The sequence below is a fragment of the Sceloporus occidentalis genome, unplaced genomic scaffold (genome assembly GCF_023333645.1).
Source record: "Sceloporus occidentalis isolate IW3139 unplaced genomic scaffold, rSceOcc1.0.p SCAF_4, whole genome shotgun sequence".
In the NCBI taxonomy this organism is placed as follows: Eukaryota; Metazoa; Chordata; class Lepidosauria; order Squamata; family Phrynosomatidae; genus Sceloporus; species Sceloporus occidentalis.
The window spans coordinates 55,576,632-55,595,951 of NW_028316984.1; the positions used below are offsets into that span (position 1 = coordinate 55,576,632).

Here is a 19,320-nt window from a genome sequence, read left to right on the forward strand (position 1 = left end):
CTGTTGCAATGAAGGTCAGTAAATAAATTGGGGAAACACATGGAAACTGGACTTTTCACAATAGATATTATTCACTCTTGTTACCGCTGCTGGCAATCATTGACAAGAAAAGGACCATGATTGGTGAAGAATACTGTGTACACACACATGATTTGCGCAAGGTGAAATATGAACTCACATGTCACATTGTGTATCATACTAGAAGCCTCCTACAGAAAGAGCAGTTCCAGAAAATGTCAGCATTAGAAACAAGCAGCAGGAAAGATTGCAGACACCTTACAGGAGACCAAATCCCACTAAAAATTTGTTAGCATTGGGAAAAGATTTCAATGGTGGCAGAGTAGAGGAGAAAAATCAGGTCAGCCTTATATACAGGACACTGTTGGTAATATTCTCTGAAGGCATGTAGATCATTTTGATCATAGATCTGTACTACACTGAGAAAAAAAATAGGATTTTATCCAGATTTTGGCACATGCCATAAAGTTGGGGGAGGTAGACTTCTTCACACCTTCCTTCCCATGGTTACTCCCTGCTGAATGAATTAATTGTGGGAGGCAGAAGCTCAAGAGTCAATGTGGTGTAGTGCTGTGAATGTTGGACTATGACTCTGGAGACAAGGTTTGAATCCCTACTTGGCCATGGAAACCCACTGGGCAACTCACACTCTCTCAGCCTCGGAGGAAAGCAAAGACAAACTCCTTTGAACAAATTTTGCTAAGAAAACCCCTGATATCAGGGGATGCTGAAAAGTTTCCTGGCCTGACCAAGGGGCAAAGCAGACTGCTCCTTTGCACCAGATTGGGGGCAGCGTCTGCGTGCTGTGTTTAGACGCTACATGCTCTGACATTGCCCCCAAGCTGGTGTCACACTGCCCACTAGCCAGCATGGTAGGCAGCTTTTCAGCACTCTGGCAGCATGGCGTTTACATGCCACACATCACAGAAGAGCCAAAAAGCTGCTGCGGCAGTGGAAAAGCCGGCTTTTTTCCAGTGCAAAAAGGAGCGGCATTTGCCTGCTTCTTTTTGCACCAGAAAAAAGCAGGGGTGGGGCCATGGTGTGCGGTTGCCATGGCACCCACCTGCCTTTTCCTGCTTTGCCCCCAAGTTCCTAAAATCTGAGCATGTTTTACCACTGTAGCTTGAAAGGGAGTTCTTTTTTATTTCAAATTGCCAAATTTCAGGATTGTAGCTATAATTTCTCAGGTTTTTTCCCCCCCAGATCATCGCTAGAACCAGGTCAACAAAAAACGTAGAATTTTCAAGTGCCTAAATCTGGGCTATCATGAAGTTCCTGTTCCTGTAGAAAAAAAGCTCCAAAGGAAATCCATGAAGATATGATGCAAACATTGAGTGATAGGTGCCCATCATATTCAATTGTGAAGAAGTGGTGTGTCAACCTTCCGTCTGGAGATTCTGAGACCAAAGTTGCAGCAAGGGCAGGAAAGTCTTCAACTGTGTCAACTCCTGAATTGTTCATTGTGTTAATGACTTGATGTTGGCAGAATGGAAAATTTTCAGCTAAAACATATTGGATTTATAATTCATGAGGAGTTGACTATGGAGAAGCTGTCAGCTAAGTGGGCGCCAAAATATTTGAATAGTGACCAGAAACAAAATAGAGTAGATACCTCAAGGTTGATTTTGCAGCATTTTGAGCAATCTAGTGATTTTTGTTTTTGCAAGAAACCATCCCTATTGATGAAATATGATTACATCACTATGATCCAGAGACTAAACAACAGTCCTTGAAATGGTGGCATTCATAATAATAATAATAATAATAATAATAATAATAATAAATTTATTTGTATCTTCCCGCCTCTCCCGATTGGATTGAGTCAGGATCACAGCAGAGTTTAAAAACACAATTACAGCATTACAATATTATTACCACACAAGTTTAAAACCAGAATTAAAAGCATAAAATCAACAATCATGAAATCAACAATCATGGGGTCAGATGCTCTCGTTCCATACAGAACAGTCTGTAATTCATAAAAGGTCAGGTGGGTATGCATGTCGAAGGAGCTCTGTCTTAACTGCCTTCCTGAAAGTTTCCAGGGATGTATTAAGGCAAATCTCCTCCGGAAGTCCATTCCATAGTCTAGGGGCAGCTATACTAAATGCTTTTTGGGAAGTAGAAACATATTTAGATGCTGGTACCTCTAGCAATTTCTTCCCATTTGTTCTAAGAGTGCGGGGCGAATTGTATAGGGAGATGTGTTCCCCTAAGTAACTCGGGCTCAAGCCATATAGGGCTTTAAAGGTAATAACCAACACCATAATAATATTATTATTAATAATATTAAAGGTAATAATCAATAACATATTCACCATGGCCACAGTAATTCAAGACCCAAAGACCAGCAGAAAAGGTCATGGCCACAGTTTCCTTGAGATAGGGAAGTTATTTTTATGATTGTGTATCTTCAGAAGGGCCAAACAACTAATGAAGAATACTACTCTAACTTGCTGTGTTGTTTAAAGGAGTCACCGAAATAAAAATGGGAAGGAAAAGTTGCAGAAAGTTGTTCTCCTTTTGCAGGACAATGCACTTGCTCACTGGGCTGGCAAGACAATGGATGTTTTGAAGAATTTAGAGTCTGGGTGCATAGACCATCCACCCTATTCACCAGATCTTTCTCCATCTGACTATTTCCTGATACCAAACCTTAAAAGAATTTGAATGAAACAAAATTTTTGAATGATTCAGATGTGATAGCAGCAGCGGCAAAGTATTTCCATGACCAGATATCAGCATTTTTGTGTGTGAAAGGATTACAGAAACTTGAGAAATGATGCACCAAGTGCATCACACTTCAGGGTGAATATGTGGAATAGCATGTACATTTCCTAACTCTAGGTCATTCTCTTTTTGTTCAGGCTGAGTACTTTTCAGCACTCCCTTGTAAGCTCACCTAAAAGTTGCTATTAGTCAGAAATACAACAATACAAGAACAACATCAAAGGGAGATATCTCCCAAAACTTGACCAAGAGATTTTCCAGAAGCAAGGCACTTTTCCTTCAACACCGATGGGAATCATTTGGCCCTTCATATATTTTTGGACCACAGTGATGAGCATTCCTCACTATCCAGCTGGGACTTAAAGTCCAACAACAGCTGGAGGGCCTCACAAATCTTATCTCAGCACTACAAGAAAGCAGATCCTGAGCAATACATGTTTGAAAGCTGAAAGTGGTCTAGTTGTGTTGCTGACTTTTTGTAGCAATTTTCTCTTTATCTCAGAAACTTAGGACTTTTGCAAGATCAGAACCTTGGGCATTCTTTTAAAGTCTTCAGATTTATGCGATGGAAAAAAAGGCAACATATCTTCCACATTTCCCTCTCCAAGCTTTCAGCTATTTATTACATTACTTCTTTCTCTGGATTTGGAAATCTCTCATGGAAAGCCATTTCCCCCCTGCAGAAACACGAGAAAAAGACCTGTGTAAAGAACAGTTGAGGGAACATGGAATGATAAGAGGATTCCATGACACTGATACTGTGTTGGGAGAAACATCCTGGGCAAAGACTATTTTTGATTTTAATTTGACTCATTCATAAAGTCATTCTCCCATTCTGGCCTTAGGCAACATCTTTCCTCCTGCCTCTGTCCTTCAATGATGATATTTAAAATTGAACATGTAGCCTCATCACCATACCCACACGTTTTGCTTTTCTATGGCTACTCATACAATCTGATTATCAAGGTCCTTCCTGGGCACCAGTTCAATCCATGCATCTGAGGAAGTAGACCAAGTTTATGAAAGATTGTGATACAATTTCCTTTGCTCAGTAAGTCCTAAAGGTGCCTACAAGATCCCTTTACATACTGCTATTCCAGACTAACATGGCTATGTCTCTGAATTTATTCTGTAAATAGCTGGCCTTAAAACCTGGCCTAAAGTTCCAGAAAGGTAAGACCACAGTAGGAAATAAACAGGAAACAATGAGAAGTATAGCATAGGAAAAGCAAGAGCAGCCAATGACAGAATGGCTACAATGCCTCAAACTGGTCGAGTAGCATAAGAGAATGATCAAAATTGCCCAGCATCTGGGACAGATACAACTTTTCAGCGTGGGTGGGTAGAAAGCTGGATGGGCTTTCACCCTAGGGAAGGACTCAGAAATCATCTAACACACATCTAGCCATGGGTTAGTGATTATTCATCAGATTTACAGTTTTCTACAGTAATGGCTCTTGTATGAAGGAACAAACATTTTCCATTCAAGTAACATCTTGCTGGTTTTTCATCTAACACTCTAACTTTAATTATATGATTAACATAACCTGTATCATATTATGAATATGTTAACATATTGAATGAGTACAACAAAAATAAGCACCAGATTTTTTGTTATGCTGCACAGGCACACAAAGGTATAGTTAAAAAAAAATCTGGTTTCCTTGACCACATTGTCATAATATACATATAGAAATCCTTATTGAATCCAGGCTGTGTAGGCAACAGAAAGAACCCTGGCTCCATACCACCACAATGCATGGCCACAACAAAGGGCAGGAAAAGATCAGACTCTTTCATTCCACATTTCTAAGCATTACCAACACAAGAGCTAAAACATTACCTCTCTCTGAAGTATATCTATGTAGCCATGCATAAGTTATTAACTAGGCTCCCTGAGCACTGTTGCTGGAAATATTAATATATTCAAATTATACTCTGGCTACTGCAAAAAAGTAAAAGAGACAAAATCAAACAAAACATGACTTTTTAAATAAAAAGGCTGGTTTTCTTTTGAAAAAAAATAAAGTCTACACCTTTTCCTAAAAGTCAATTTTTAACAATACAGTCCAATAAGATGTTATGGGTTCACAATCAGAATTTGAAAAAAGCAAAAATACTGCTAGCTAAAGTCAAGCTGGTACTGAAATTATGTAATTCAAAGTGTTGACAGAGTCAATGGGAAGCAATGGAAAGGCTGATGCTGGCTGAAGTTCAAGCCTGACTTCTTTGAACTTTGTCCCAGTTCAGAATACATTGGGCAGAATCCAGGGGTTTAGCTGTGAACAGGGTTGTCAATCCTGACTTGTTTCACCCTCGTGTGAAAAAAAAAAATGACATCTTTTCTTTTTTGAGAACTTTTCTTCTTGTTAGACAGCAGGCCTTTTGGAGCTAATCTCATAGAAAATGTGTGCATTTCCACACCATTTTTTTTCACATTTCTGTAAAAAGGTTCAGCATTGGAAAATGAGTTGATGGTAGCCTTGTTGTAAAAATATCAGACAGTATGGGTTGTGTTTGTTTGAAACTCCCCCCACTACACCTGGACAGGGGGTGCAGATATAATTCCTCATTTTAGGAGAAAAAGTGGGATATAAGTGCAATAAGTAAATAAATAGATAATGTAAGTGTGTGTGTTTGTGTGTTGAGCTGCACAAAGGGAAAAGACAGGATCAAATTCTCATTGACTTAGCACGTTCTTCTGTGTAGCTACTCTTCTTGGGACCTCACCCAACAAAATGATTTTCAGCAGGGGGAAATGTAAAGTACTAGACTTGGTTAAGAGTCCTAAGACATGGAGCAACGGGTTCAAACTACAGGAAAAGAGATGCCACCTAAATATTAAGAACTTAATAGGCGGGTGCACCATACATGGCTTCCTGCTTACACAGATGCCACGCGATGGGAGAGTGAATGGTGTACCCGCCTGTGGCGCACATGCTCTCCCATGCAGCGAGCATGAGCCCCATTCAATCGAATGGGACTCAAGCTTACATATTTTTTGGCTTACGTGGGGGGTGGGGTGGTCCGGAACGTATCCACCCTGTGTAAGCCAAGGGACCACTGTAATGCTTTATAAAGCTGTGTCTAGAAATGCATTTTGATATGCCACATAAAGAAACAAACAAGCTTCATTTATATACCGCTTCATATGTGTCTAAGTGGTTTACAACTGTAAGCTAATTTGCCCCCAACAATCTGGGTACTCATTTTAGTGACCTCGGAAGGATGCAAGCCTGAGTCGAGCTTGAGCCCTTTTGCAGGTCTTGAGCTCGCAACCTTATGGTTTTGAGTGAGTGGCTGCAGTACAGGCATTTAACCACTGTGCCACATAGGACTAGCCAGCATCAATGTATGATCCACACAGCTAAATGGAGCCTGAAAACTATGTTTTTGTCTTTTGGGTTCCAGATCCTACTTCCTGCACCACTCAGTCTATCACTTCTGTCTTAGACAAGCAATAAAATCAGAAGACATATCAAACTCTTAGTTGGCCACTATAGTTGACTGAACCATAGGAGTGAAATATAGTCTGCACTAGAACCCAACAAACAGCTTATGATTTAGATTCCTGAATGAGTTCCAAAAACACAAGAAATTCTATTGAACTTTTATTTTATTTTTTCCCCTTATGTATTGATATACGCCCAAAATGGGTTAATCAGAAAATGCAAAATGTGCAAGGATTTTTCAGGGAGGATGACTTAACTGGAGAACAGATTCCTGGTCAGTTCTGTGAAAATATGTAACTGGAATGAGGCATGAACATCAGTGACAATTTTTGACAACTGCTGCATCTGCTGCTCTGGCAGTGGCCTCACAAGTATCAACAAAGTAGGTGGCCACTTACCTTTTTTTTGCTTCAGAAAATAGAGAAAAGTGAAACTTTCTAGACGGCCTGTAATTATTGTGGGCTAAGAGAAAGAGAAGGAAAGAGATACTAGTTTGGCTTACTGCAAATTATTAGTGGAAAAGTAGGTCTCAGAAGAATGCTACATCTGAAATACTTTTCGTCACTTGAACATGTGCAGTCCAGAGCTAGGCCCTTTCTAAAGATTCTAAGGGAACAAACATTTCACATTCACAGATGCTCTTAATTTGGTGTGGTTTGGCATGTAATTTAGATCAAAAGTATCCATGTAAATGAGTCAAGGTTTTCTTAATTAGTTGCCTCCAAAGGGGGGGGGGGGGAACTGGGACCACATCAGTAGGTGTGGGTGTGGTGCCCACAATACCGGAGTCTTTCCTATGACCAAAGCTCAGTATTACTTAGGCACATTATTGACATTCTTCCTCTTCCAGTTTCTCAGACACAATAATAAATCTGTACGTGGCATAGACATCAAGACGCTGTTTCAGAGACACTGCCTAAAAACACCATCTCTTTGGCAGATGCCTTCAGGGAGATCATTTTGCTGTGATTTAGGTCTCTCTTCTCTTTTTGTATTTCATTGCCAGTGTTTTGTTTCCATTACAAGTAGAGTGCATTCCAATTTGCAGATTTGCTCTTAACTTTCAAACTAATATGAAGATTTGTGGCTCTTCACAGGAAAGTGGCCCATATCTTTCCTGAGAATGTCTAATTTTGCACTGATTGCAACAGCAGCAGAAACAACTAGGCAACTGATAAAAAGGAAGATGCTGAAAATGCTGTTTCTCAAAGTATTTGTCATGATTTTTTCCACTGAATGATCCATACATACTAGTATGCATGGCAAAAAAGGAGTGAAATTGATTCTTCTCTCCATATGATTCTTTCTTGCTGCTTTTATGTACAGCAGAGAACAATTGCTGAAGCAAAATCCTGTATTCCAGTCATAGCGATAGTTCTGAAGTCACAAAAGTGTGCTATCTTGAGAAGACCAGTACGAGTCCAATTTACAGCATACAGCTGTGTTCTCAACTTGAAATTAATGGAGGGATGTGTGTTTTATTTTAGGTATTTATTTAGGTATTTATATCCCGCCCTTCAGCCCTAATGGCTATCAGGGCGGCTTACATTTATTATTATTTTTAACCAGACAGTTCCCTGCCCGCAGGCTTACAATCTAAAAGACACGACACAAAAGGAGAAGGGAATGGTGAGGGGGCAGGGGATCAGGTCCAGCATTCTTCTCTCCCTCTGAGGCCTGGACCAAGGCAGATGGACCGGAGGGAGGGCTCTGCTTCTTCCAGGCAGGCCTGGTGGAGCTCGCCTGCCTCTCTCTCCCCTTCCAGATGGTGGCTGAAGGGAGGGCTGGTCCTCTTCAAGGAAGGCAGTTGGAGCTCGCCTGCCTCTCTCCCCTTCCAGATGGTGGCTGAAGGGAGGGCTGGTCCTCTTCGAGTGTTTGTGTATTTATGTTAGGGATGCAAAGAATATTAATTGTTATTCATTCACAGGTTGAAAAATAGGTTCTCGATTGTTAGGAAACTTCTTTGGGAACAATACCAATGATCTTGTGTGCACACATGCACACACACACACACAGAAACACAGACACAGATACACCTATACATATACATATATATTTTTCAGTGAAGAAAAAATGGTGTTCAGCGCAAGAAAGAGAGTTTATTTGCATAGAAAATAGGTTTTTGTGCAAACCCCCCCCCCCAAACTACTGAAAACAGAAGTTTGGACAGAAAATGTGTTTTTCTACATATTTCTACGAATAATTTATTCACAACATTTCAGGATGTTTGAATATGAGGAAAATACTGTGGAGGTATGTTTGTTTTCTCGTACAGTGGGGAGAAAAGCATTATAATTATTTATCCCAGCAGACAATGATGTAATAGCTAAGGATTTACATCCCTATAAGTGAGCATGACCCCACTCCCTTTTTTGATTCTGTGAGTAGCTACTATGTGGAAAGATCCTGCAATGAAACACTGGACTGAAAAACAACAACCACAACAAATCTTGGTATCATGTTGTTATTAATACAAAGCACTATGTGGCACAAACATTTGAGATTTAAATAACACTGTTCCATGGGGAGATATAATTTCATAGTGAAATTATGATGATGGATCCTCACCTTAGATACCACATTGAAGAGGCAGTTATGAGGGTAACTCTGATCACTTGAAACCATGTGCTAATAGTTGGGTTTTATTTTTGTCACATTGATGTAGCAGCTTAGCAATGGTCTTATGGTTTCAATAAAATCTTTCTGTGGAATATAGCTGGAAAGCTATTGCTTTGCCTCTAACATACTAGGTAGCTTTAAAATATAGATCACTTGGGATTCTACCACAAGGAAGCGTCTTGTCCTTGTCCTTCCAACTATTTTGCATCTGTTATTATTCTGATACACTTTTAGTCCTGAGTTCCAATACTGAAGTTTCAGGCCAGTTATGAAGACTTGTTATCCAGCTAGAGCATGGGAACACTGTGTTTTTCAAAGCTGCCATAATGTTAATGCCAGTGCAGTTCATGGCTTCGAATAGATAAAATTCCATTGGTTAATACCCACAGTAAACTGCTATTGGTGACAACAAACCTCATGTAATGTCCCTGTCCTCTACGTTCTCCAAGAACATTTTAACCACTTGACAGAGGAGCAGCAATCACACAGACACCCAGATGTCAGTGAACTGCAACTCCCAGCACTCCTCACTACTGGCGATATTGGCTCACTGGAAGCCATACTGTACATCAACAATACATGAAGGGCTGCACAATTCCCAGCCCTGCATTATATGTCTGGTTTTGAATTTCCCGTACTTTCAGTGTGGGAACAAGACTACCTGGCATGTATTTGCAGTTTTAAAACAGACTTTCACTTTCCTTTCCAGTACTGAGAACATTCACAGTTGCAAACAAAATGCAGTTAGAGAGGCTAAAGGCATCTCAGCATTGCAATCCTATACATATTAAATGAGAAATAAGTTCCATTGAGGTCTACAGGTATTGATTTGTGCCTCACTGTACAATCCTATGCCCATACATTCAGCAGTCAGGTCAATTCAATGAGCATTACTCCCCTGTAACTGGTTATAGATTTGCACTCTCAGCATTGTGTATTAAAACATTGCATGTATGTCTGATTTTGTTTTGTTCTCTTAAATGTTTGAATAATCCTTAAGAATTTAGGTTCTTCATTTAGTCTCATATCGGGGAGTGGGGGGAGCATAAGCACTGAGCACACATTTAATATCTATGCTGGTCTGAACCTGCCGAGACAGACTTGAGCAAATGGAGATCACATACATAAGCTGCATCTTTCTTCCCTCCAAAATATAATAATAATGGAAATTTTGCAGACTGCGCTTGCTAAGTGTTCCTAGCTGTCATACAATAGCTTTAATTTTTGATTTATCCACAGCATTCTGCATATCGCTGCTGAACTTGTCATCACATTGTCATTGCTTCCTTTTGCATGAGCTACTGTTGCATTCTTCTTAGATGTGGGTTGTTGGTGAGGATTTTTTTAAAAAAAATAATAGGTAAAAATAAATCTCTTTTGTTAAATATAGCTTCCAGAAGTGAGAGAGATATTTGCTGTGCAATACAACCCACCAAGATATATTGTTTTCTGACTCTGATTTCAAGTCTGCTCAATGCTTTTCTACTCCATGGTGCTTTGAAAATGTGAGGAAGAAGCCAGGGTTTTTTTGTACCGGGGGGGGGGGGGGGATTCCACTGCAGTTTTGTGGTATGTTCATGTTTTGTGAAAAAAGAAAAAGAAAAGAGAATGGTGCTAAACAACATATTCATGGAGTTTTATTATTTTGTCCCCTTTATGTGATCAATTTTCTCTGCTGTGTAACAAGGGGCAGTGAAACTGATTGAAGACGTTATTAAAAAAACTAACAGCGTTGATGGAGAAACAAAAAGCCTGATGATTTTGTATCTGGCAGAAAGAGAAAGATGCTTGGATATGCAAGCGACTGCTACCCTACAGCAAAACACAAGTGGCTTCAAAACATTTTAAAAAATGGAATGAACAAGTTTCTGAAAAAAATCAAAGGTGAATCAAAAGGAATTGGCTTCTGCTTGGGTAAAGCAGCCAGATAGGCCACAGTATCTGATCCACGTGATAAACCAAGAGGCAACTGCAAAGCTCCCTAGACAACTTGCCTGAAAGTGACTGCCAAGAAGCCAGATGCTGTTGCTGGAAGACTCTCTGCCACAGTTGGGCATCTGGGTTCAGTGCTTTCCACTTAAAGAAGAGGGGAGAGGATGAGCGCCTGCCTTCCTCCCCTTTAATTATTATTTGCATTTAACCATCAGATATATGTCTCAATATCTGAATACTATTGGAGGGGCTTTCAAAGGCAATGAAAAAAAAACCTACCAAGCCAAGTCATTTTAAAAATGTAAAATGCATCCAGCTCCTTCTCAGTTTGAAAAAGCAGAGTAGATACACAGGAAAGGACCAAATATCCTGTTTGTGAAAATGTATGCTTGACAACTCTTTACAGTGTATGCCACTCTTTTCTCCCATTTTACTCCATTTTTGTTAATATTACACCTCTTTTCAGTCACTCAGGCGGGATACAGACGGGCAAAAAGGGGTGTATTCATGATGTCATGAAGGTAGAGCCTTCAGACGGGCCTTACCTGAATGCCGCCATGAACACGCCCCCCGCACGCCCCAAGCGGGAAGAAGCGGCATTAAAAAGGTGCTGCTTTTGTCCGCTTCTTTTCCGTTTGATGCGCAGCTGCGCAGCTCCGTCTGTAAGCTGCTGCACCGGTACGCCAGAATTGCTACGCCGCTAATTTAAGTTGCCCATGTAAAAGCTCCGTGTCTGCTGCGTCGCATAATGAGTCGGGGTCCTGGAACATGCGCAGTTTGCAGTCAGGCTTTAATTGCAGCGTCAGCTGCCATGCAGGTGTGGAAGCTGCAGCACAGCTGCAGCACATTTTAAGACTCGTAACCCTAACCCTAACCCTAGAGCAACATGTACGCATGCGCTGCTTGGAAAGTTTGGACTTTAAAGTGAACCCCTACACACATTCCTGTGCCATTTTCACCTAACAATAAAAAACGCTAAAACTGTAAATATTTACATATATACAAGGGAGGTGATGGGGGATGGCAGGGGGACAGCAGTGGCAGCGGAGACAGCTGTGGCTGTGCATTGCAGATTCAGCAAGAGCGCGGGGACCAAAGGAGAGGAGGCATCTATGATGCTGGTGACACTGGCAAAGTGCAAGCGGACAAGGATGCCAACACCAGCTGATCACCAGCTGGCAGGAGACCACCATTGTTCTTGGGCAGAGCAGGGGGAAAAGTTTTAAAGGGGATTGGGCACTTTAAATGTGCCCATAGGCTTTCTGCCGCCGCTGCTTAGCGCTGCAGCTGCGCAGCTGCGCATCCGCCAGCCGGCAAAGGGAAAAAAAAGCCCCATTTTTGGCCGCCCGTGAGGAAGCTGCCTCTCTCTTTGCAGCGTCCTCCGAGGCGGCGGTTTGGAAACTGCGGGTCTGAAACGGACCCAGGTGAGGCGTCTTCACTGCCCCCCATGTGGAAGCCCCATCTCCTGAGCCACGCCCCCGGGGCGGGCGGTCTGGAGGCTCCGTATTCAGCAGAATACACCTCCAAGACGTCTTCCCCTGCCCGTCTGTATCCCGCCTCACTTTCCATTTTGAAGTGTGGTATATTCTATTAATCCCCTTTCCCTGACATTGTCATAGACTTACCGGGTTTGAATAAGGTGTTCAGCAGGGATGCTGGCACAGATCCCCCAAGTAAAGTAAAAAATTGTTCTTTATGGCCCCAGAAAACACACCAAAGAATCAGAAGCAATATTATAACCCTCTTCTTGGTTCAAAGTCTAAGGCTAATGGCTGTCAGGACACATTGGACTTTAGGTTGCAGTTCTTCCACTGATTTCTATGATTCTACAATTCACATGGTCCCACTTGTTAGGAAATGAATAGGAAGATTCAGCTTTCTGAGCACACCATTTGATTGTACAACAAAATAAGGCAAGATCATTTTTAGCTACTTCCCATGTTCTTGTAAAATAGAATTTCTGTTGCTCAACCATATAATTATTTAGAGGGTCTAGTGCCACTCTGCACTCTTCTTGTGTGTGGAAACCCAGAACTAAAATTGTTTGCTAATTTCTGTGCAGTTTTCTTTTGTTCTTTCTTTAAAATGCAGGTTATCAGTTACAGCCAGGCCATTCCACAGGAAATGGTTAGTAGGTTATATCACACTAGTAACATTGCAAGGAGTTGCCAGATAAACTCAGTCTGGTGGAAATAATGAAAACACTTTTCAAATGTTAAATTCTAATTATAGTGGCAATACAGATTTATACCCACCTTTCTGAAAAAGACAGAGTGGGTTGCAGGCATGTAATTTGATATCAGTCAACTTTCTAGAATAAAATAGCATTGTAAATTTGGCTATATTTTGATTAATGTAAATCATCTGTTTTCTATGGCTTAGTCTACCAACTAATGGGTGATCACAGTCTCAATAAACAGAGGGCTAAATCATTTTGGTAAATTCTAATTAAAGTAAACCCACTGAATCAATTGTTAAATGATGAGTCAAGATGAAGATACATCCCACTGACTCAATGGGTCTAAACTGATGGGACTAAGTATTCAGCCCAATCTGATTTTAGGAATGGGCTGAAATTTCACTCCAGCCTTTGAAATGCCACATCAAACAGAATGAGGAAACCAACCCAAACTTCAGAATGCTGATGTCCAATCAGAGGTCAGTACTGATGGGTAGCAAGGAGGTCTTTCCTGGACACCTTAGGTCTCTGCAGGATGACAAATGTTCTTTTTCCTCTTGTAGTATCCACATCTGCTGTCTCTCCTACCTTATGACGTTCTGGTTTTCGCCTTTTTTGCCCCAACCTTGGTAGTGATCAAGATAATGGCGACCACCAGGATCCACTGGAATTTGTTCTCCCCCTTTATTGATTCTGGATGGCAGCTGCAGCTGTGGAGTCATTGGGCTGGATCACAAGGTGCATTTGTAGATGCAGAAGATGCCTGCCACCCACGAAAGGCTAGTGAGTGGGATCAGAGGAAGCCAAGTGTAGGCTCCACTGAGGCCTGTTGCCAGGCTATTTAAGCAGGTCCTCGTGCTCTTCTCTTCAACCTGTTCTAGAGCTTTTAGCATGGGGCCTGGATCCAGCTGAGGAGGATAGGGCCAGTGTCCTCATCAGACTCAATTCAGGGGCCCCGTGTGGGATCCTGAAGGCATGGGCATAAGGGTTCACAGCTAGTTCTGAGGCACATAGTTCTGCTCCACTCCCAGGTGGCTTCAACCAATATGGAATCCCACATTTGTTACCCTGGTTATGCCCAGCAGCCAGGTTGGGCGAATTGGCTTACATCAGCCAGTTGAACCACATCAGCTGGGTCTACTGATGCTTGTATCCAGACGCATGTAGAGTTCAAGCCCTTTTACGCTGTAACCAATTGTTGTAACCCTTTTTTGTGTCAACAAATTGCAGTCATAGCTATTTTTAATAAGAGGAGATTCACTAATTCCTGAATCTGCATTCTAAGTTCCAGTTCTTGGAACCATACCTGGAAAAGTAAGCATGTTAGCCAATCATTACATTAAACAAACAAACAAGCTTCATTTATATACCGCTTCATACCGCCTAAGGAGTGTCTAAGTGGTTTACAACTGTAAGCTAATTATGTGCAAAAGAAAGTATTTGTATGCTAGTTATTAACCAGAATATGCCCTGCATGCCACTCACTGAAAAGTACTGCAGAGAATACATGATATGGCCTTTCCAGAAAGTCAGATTCACTTTTTTTTTTTACTCCAATTGCACCAGGACCATGGCGACCACACACCATGGCCCCAAATGGGCCTTAGGTGGCCCCAGAGCAACTTCTCGGCAGTTTGGAGGCATGCATCATTTGAACACTATGCCCCCAAAGTGCCTGGAAGGTGCTTTATTTGGCCTGTCTGTTTTGGACTACTATCAGTTTCAAATTTTACACACCATCTTAACTTACTTTTGTAGATGTTCAAATAGTATTTTCATGGTGTCATAGTTTGGTCTGGGGAGCTTCTGTACAAGTTCTTTTATGGATTTCACTCTGTTGTCATCTTGGATTTCTGAAAAAAAGAAACAAAGGCCACTGAACTGTGATTATCATAGAAAGCTGTGTATGAATACACCAATAATGTTTTGAACATTTTTCCCTTTTGGGTGTAGTGATTGGACTAGGATTCTGGGGGACCAGGTTTTGAACTACTCAGTCACAAAAACCCACTGAATGACTTTGGGCAAGTCACACGCTGCCTGTCTAAGAGGAAAATCTTATCTGACCAAATCTCACCAAGGACAATCCATAGTTTCACATTAGGGTTCTGATAAATCAGAAATAATAATAATAATAATAATAATAATAATAATAATGTATTTATAGCCCACCCAATCACAAGGAATCTGGGTGGGTTACAGTAACAAAAATACATACGGAATACAATAAAAATTCAAAATTAGCCCCTTCCCGCCCCCTCACTCCCTCCAGGCTGGATGATGGCAGTTGCAGAAATGATCTAAAGGCACACAGCACAATACATGTGCATTAATACAAGAAGCGGAAACCCTGGTGGAGACTTCCCAGTGTTCTTCCTCATCTTGTGCAAGCCCAGAAAAAACTCTTGAAAAGCCTGCGTGTCAGAATGGGATAGATGGGGAATGGATTGGGGACTTCTGGTGGCATCAGTAGTGTTCTCCTGTGCGATAATATGTGTCTTTTCCCCATTCCGTTCCCTTCCCACCCCTTTTCGTTCCGTTCTAGTCGCATTCCCCAAGCCCCATGCAATAGACTCCTGATCGTCCCATATTGTGTTCCTCCCTACTCCTCCCCACCCACTGCCTAATTTTATACTGGGTTAAAATATACTGACCTCGGTGGGCTGGTATAAAAATTTCTGCTCATACTAAGAGCTGACAGAAAATATTCTGAAATAGAAAACCTGTATGGGAAATAAACTGAGAGAGAACAAAAAACAAAATCTGGGGCTTTCTGGACTTTTGAATCAGTCTAGATACACCCTCAGTTTTCTTTTCACCTGGTGTTTTGCATATTAAAGGGTAATTTTTTCCAACTTTTTTATCCCCTGTACAACAAAGTAAAGTTTGCAAAGGGATCTTGCAACACCTTTGAGACTAACTGAAAGATAAATGTTGGTAACATGAACCTTCATAGACTTGATCCTACTTCCTCAGATTCACTGAGCAAATAACTCAGATGCATTGAGGAATTACGTTCAAGTCTATGGAGTTTATTTATTACACAGCTTACCTTCCACCATGCTCCTGTTGAGTAAATGTCACCGATCTGTGATGGGAGCCTCCTGGTGGGATCGTGGATGGCACAACGCTTCCATTTTTGTCATGAAAGCATTATCGTGTTTTAAAAAGGGCTTTTTTTAATAATGATTTAATCCGTTATTAAAAAAGGGCTCTTTTTAAAACACGCTAATGCTTCCATGATGAAAAAGGAAGCATTCCGCCATCCGCGATCCCACCAGGAGGCTCCCGTCACAGATCAGTGCTGTTTTGTGCTGGCCAAATGGCCGTAATAAAGTTATTATTATTATTATTATTATTAGATCAGTGACGTTTATACAATGGGAGCATGGTGGAAGGAAAGCTGTGGGATAAACTCCATAGACTTGAACATAATTCCTCAATGCATCTCAGGTAGTCTCAAAGGTGCTGCAAGATCCTTTTGCCTACTGATTTTCCAGGCTAATAAGGCTATGCCTTTCAAGTAAGGTTTGTTTTGCTGTCGTCATTTTGTAGACTCAGGCCACGATCCATATCCAGGAGGTGGATCTACTGACCAAAGTGCTTTTTTTTCCTTTTTTTTTCTTTTTTTTAAAAATTATTTTATTGGTAGAATGAAATTAATACATGTTATTATAATAAATTGATAAAATATTGATTAGATTCACCTTACAATAATATATAAAAAAGACTTTTACATTATATTCCCCATACATATAATATATCCCTTTATATTCCATTCTTTACTACTTTATCTAACTTTAATTCATATTTCTTTTCATCATATATTTTTCATAATTCCCCCCTTCCCCCAAGTGCTCCCCATCACCCGAGCCTATCTTCTTATTACTCTATCTCCAGAATTGTAACTCTTCCTCTGGTGGTAAAACACCTCCTTCTTTTCCTAAAACTTTTTGTACAAATGTTTTCCATATTGCTTCGAAATCATTTCTCTTGATTATTCCTCTTCTAAACTTAATTTCACTAGTTAACTTATCATTAATTGCTATTTGCCAAATCTCTCTATACCAATCTTGTATTTGTAAATCTCCCTGGTCTTTCCACTTTTTTGCTATCATTAATCTCGCCGCTGTTAATAAATTTGTAATTAGATCCTTTATAACTTGGGTGCAGTTAATTTTATCATATAAAGATAATAACGCTATCTTTGGACTAAATTCTAAATCAATTTTTGTTATTTCTTTTATCTCCTCAAATACAATTTTCCAAAATTTCCTTACGGTTCTACAACCCCACCACATATGCATGTAAGTGTCTATCTCTTGACACCCTCTCCAACATAACCTTGAATAATTCTTATTTATATGACTTAACCTTACAGGCGTTAAATACCATTTCCAAATTATTTTGTAGTAGTTCTCTTTTATTCGTATAGAATAAAATTTTAAATGGCGTTGATTCCAAATTTTCCCCCATTTGTGGTCATTTATTTTTTGTACTAAATCATCCTCCCATGTTGTCTTTAAATAATCTTCTTTCTCATTATATTTTAATAATAATTTATATATTTCACTTGTGACCCCTTTCAAAGTTTCATTTGCCTCTATACTTTCTCTTTGCCTAATCAACTGTTCAAATTTTGTGTATTCTCTAATCTCTCCTATATTTTTCTCATACTTCTTTGTCCATTGTTCCAATTGAATACAATTATACCAAGTTAATTTTGATCCTTGCAATTTCTCCTTTATTTTCCCTTTCTTCCTCATAGTCTTCAACCATTCTCTTATCCTATATATTTCTTGACCTTTTACTAATTTCCCTACTTCTTCCTTTAAATTTACTGGAAAATTTTTTAGCATTATAACTGGTGTTAAAGGTGAAATAGCTGGCATTAGTTTTTCTTTATTTTTTTTCCAAATTTCTAACATATTCTTTAAAAAGGGGTTTTTTATTTCCTTCATTTCTTTCATAGTAAATTCTTTAAAAAATATATTTTCCAATTTTTCCTCTATTCCTGTTGTTTCCATCTCTAACCAATCTAATTCCCCTTTCTCTATGATTCCATCTATAATATATCTTATTTGGTTTGCATTATAGTACAATTTTAAATTTGGGAGACCCAAACCTCCTTCTTTTTGGGGTTTATACCAATATCTTTTATTAATCCTTGCTTTTTTATTCCCATTACAATAGTTATTCACTAATACTTGCCAATTTTTAATTTCAACCTCTGATATTTGTATTGGCAACATCCTAAACAAAAAATTAATCTTAGGCAGAATTTTCATTTTTATTAATGCGATTCTACCGAACCATGATAATTTTATATTTTTATATTCTTCTAATTTCCTTTTAATTTCTATTCTTAATTTTTTATAGTTCTGATCCTCTAATTTGTGTAGATTTTTTGTAATTTTTATTCCTAGATATTTAATTGTATCTTTTACCTTTATATCTATCTTTCCATCCTTTACAAATTCCTGTTCTTCCGTTTTTGGATAATTGAACAACATTAGCTCTGATTTATTCCAATTGACTCTTAGTCCTGTCATTTGTCCAAAGTCCTTTAAATGGATTTTCACATTATTCATTTTTTCCAAGGGGTCTCTAATTGTTAATAGAGTATCATCTGCAAATAAACTTATCTTATTCAATTTTCTCATCCCAATTCCTTCCAGATTTTTATCCTCCCTAATAATATTTGCTAATATTTCAATAATTATTGCAAATAAAACCGGGGAAAGAGGGCATCCTTGCCTTGTTCCTCTAGAAATTGAAATTTGTTCTGTTATTCCATCATTTATTGTTACTACTGCTGTATTATTTAAATATAACTGATCTATCAATCCTCTAAACTTTTCTCCCATACCTAATTTCTTTAACGTTATTTATAATGCTGGCCATTCCACACAATCAAAAGCTTTATAAATATCTAATGCCATTATTCCTGCTTTCTGCTTTCTTTTCTCTATTATATTTATTTTATTCAGTACTCTTCCTATTAAATTTGACATTTGTCTTCCTTGCACAAATCCACATTGATCATTTTGAATATATTTATATATAAACTTATTCATTCTTTTTGCCATTATGGCTGTTAATATTTTAGCATCTTGATTGATAAGGGATATAGGTCTGTATGAGCCTGGATCTGACAAATCTTTATCCGGTTTTGGAATCAATATTATCATTGAGTGGTCCCATGATGGTGGGATCCTTTCTCCATTTAAAATTTTATTGTATAACACTTCTAACTTAGGTATTAAAACCTTTTTAAAAGTTTTATAATATTCTGGTCCTAATCCATCCATTCCTGGTGATTTCCCTCCTCTTAATTTATCTATCACTTCTTCAATTTCTTTTTTCGAAATTGGTTGTTCCATTATTTTT

The 19,320-nt window shown here is 39.4% G+C and overlaps 1 protein-coding gene across 1 annotated transcript in view; it reads right to left on the reverse strand.

The window, feature by feature from the left end:
• Positions 1 to 19,320, reverse strand: part of LOC149313888 (rho GTPase-activating protein 15-like) — a 522,566-nt gene that overhangs the window by 10,557 nt on the left and 492,689 nt on the right. Inside the window, exon 13 of the mRNA XM_089523318.1 lies at positions 14,681 to 14,783. Coding sequence (XP_089379444.1) covers positions 14,681 to 14,783 — 103 coding nt within the window. The remainder of the gene's footprint in view (positions 1 to 14,680; positions 14,784 to 19,320) is intronic.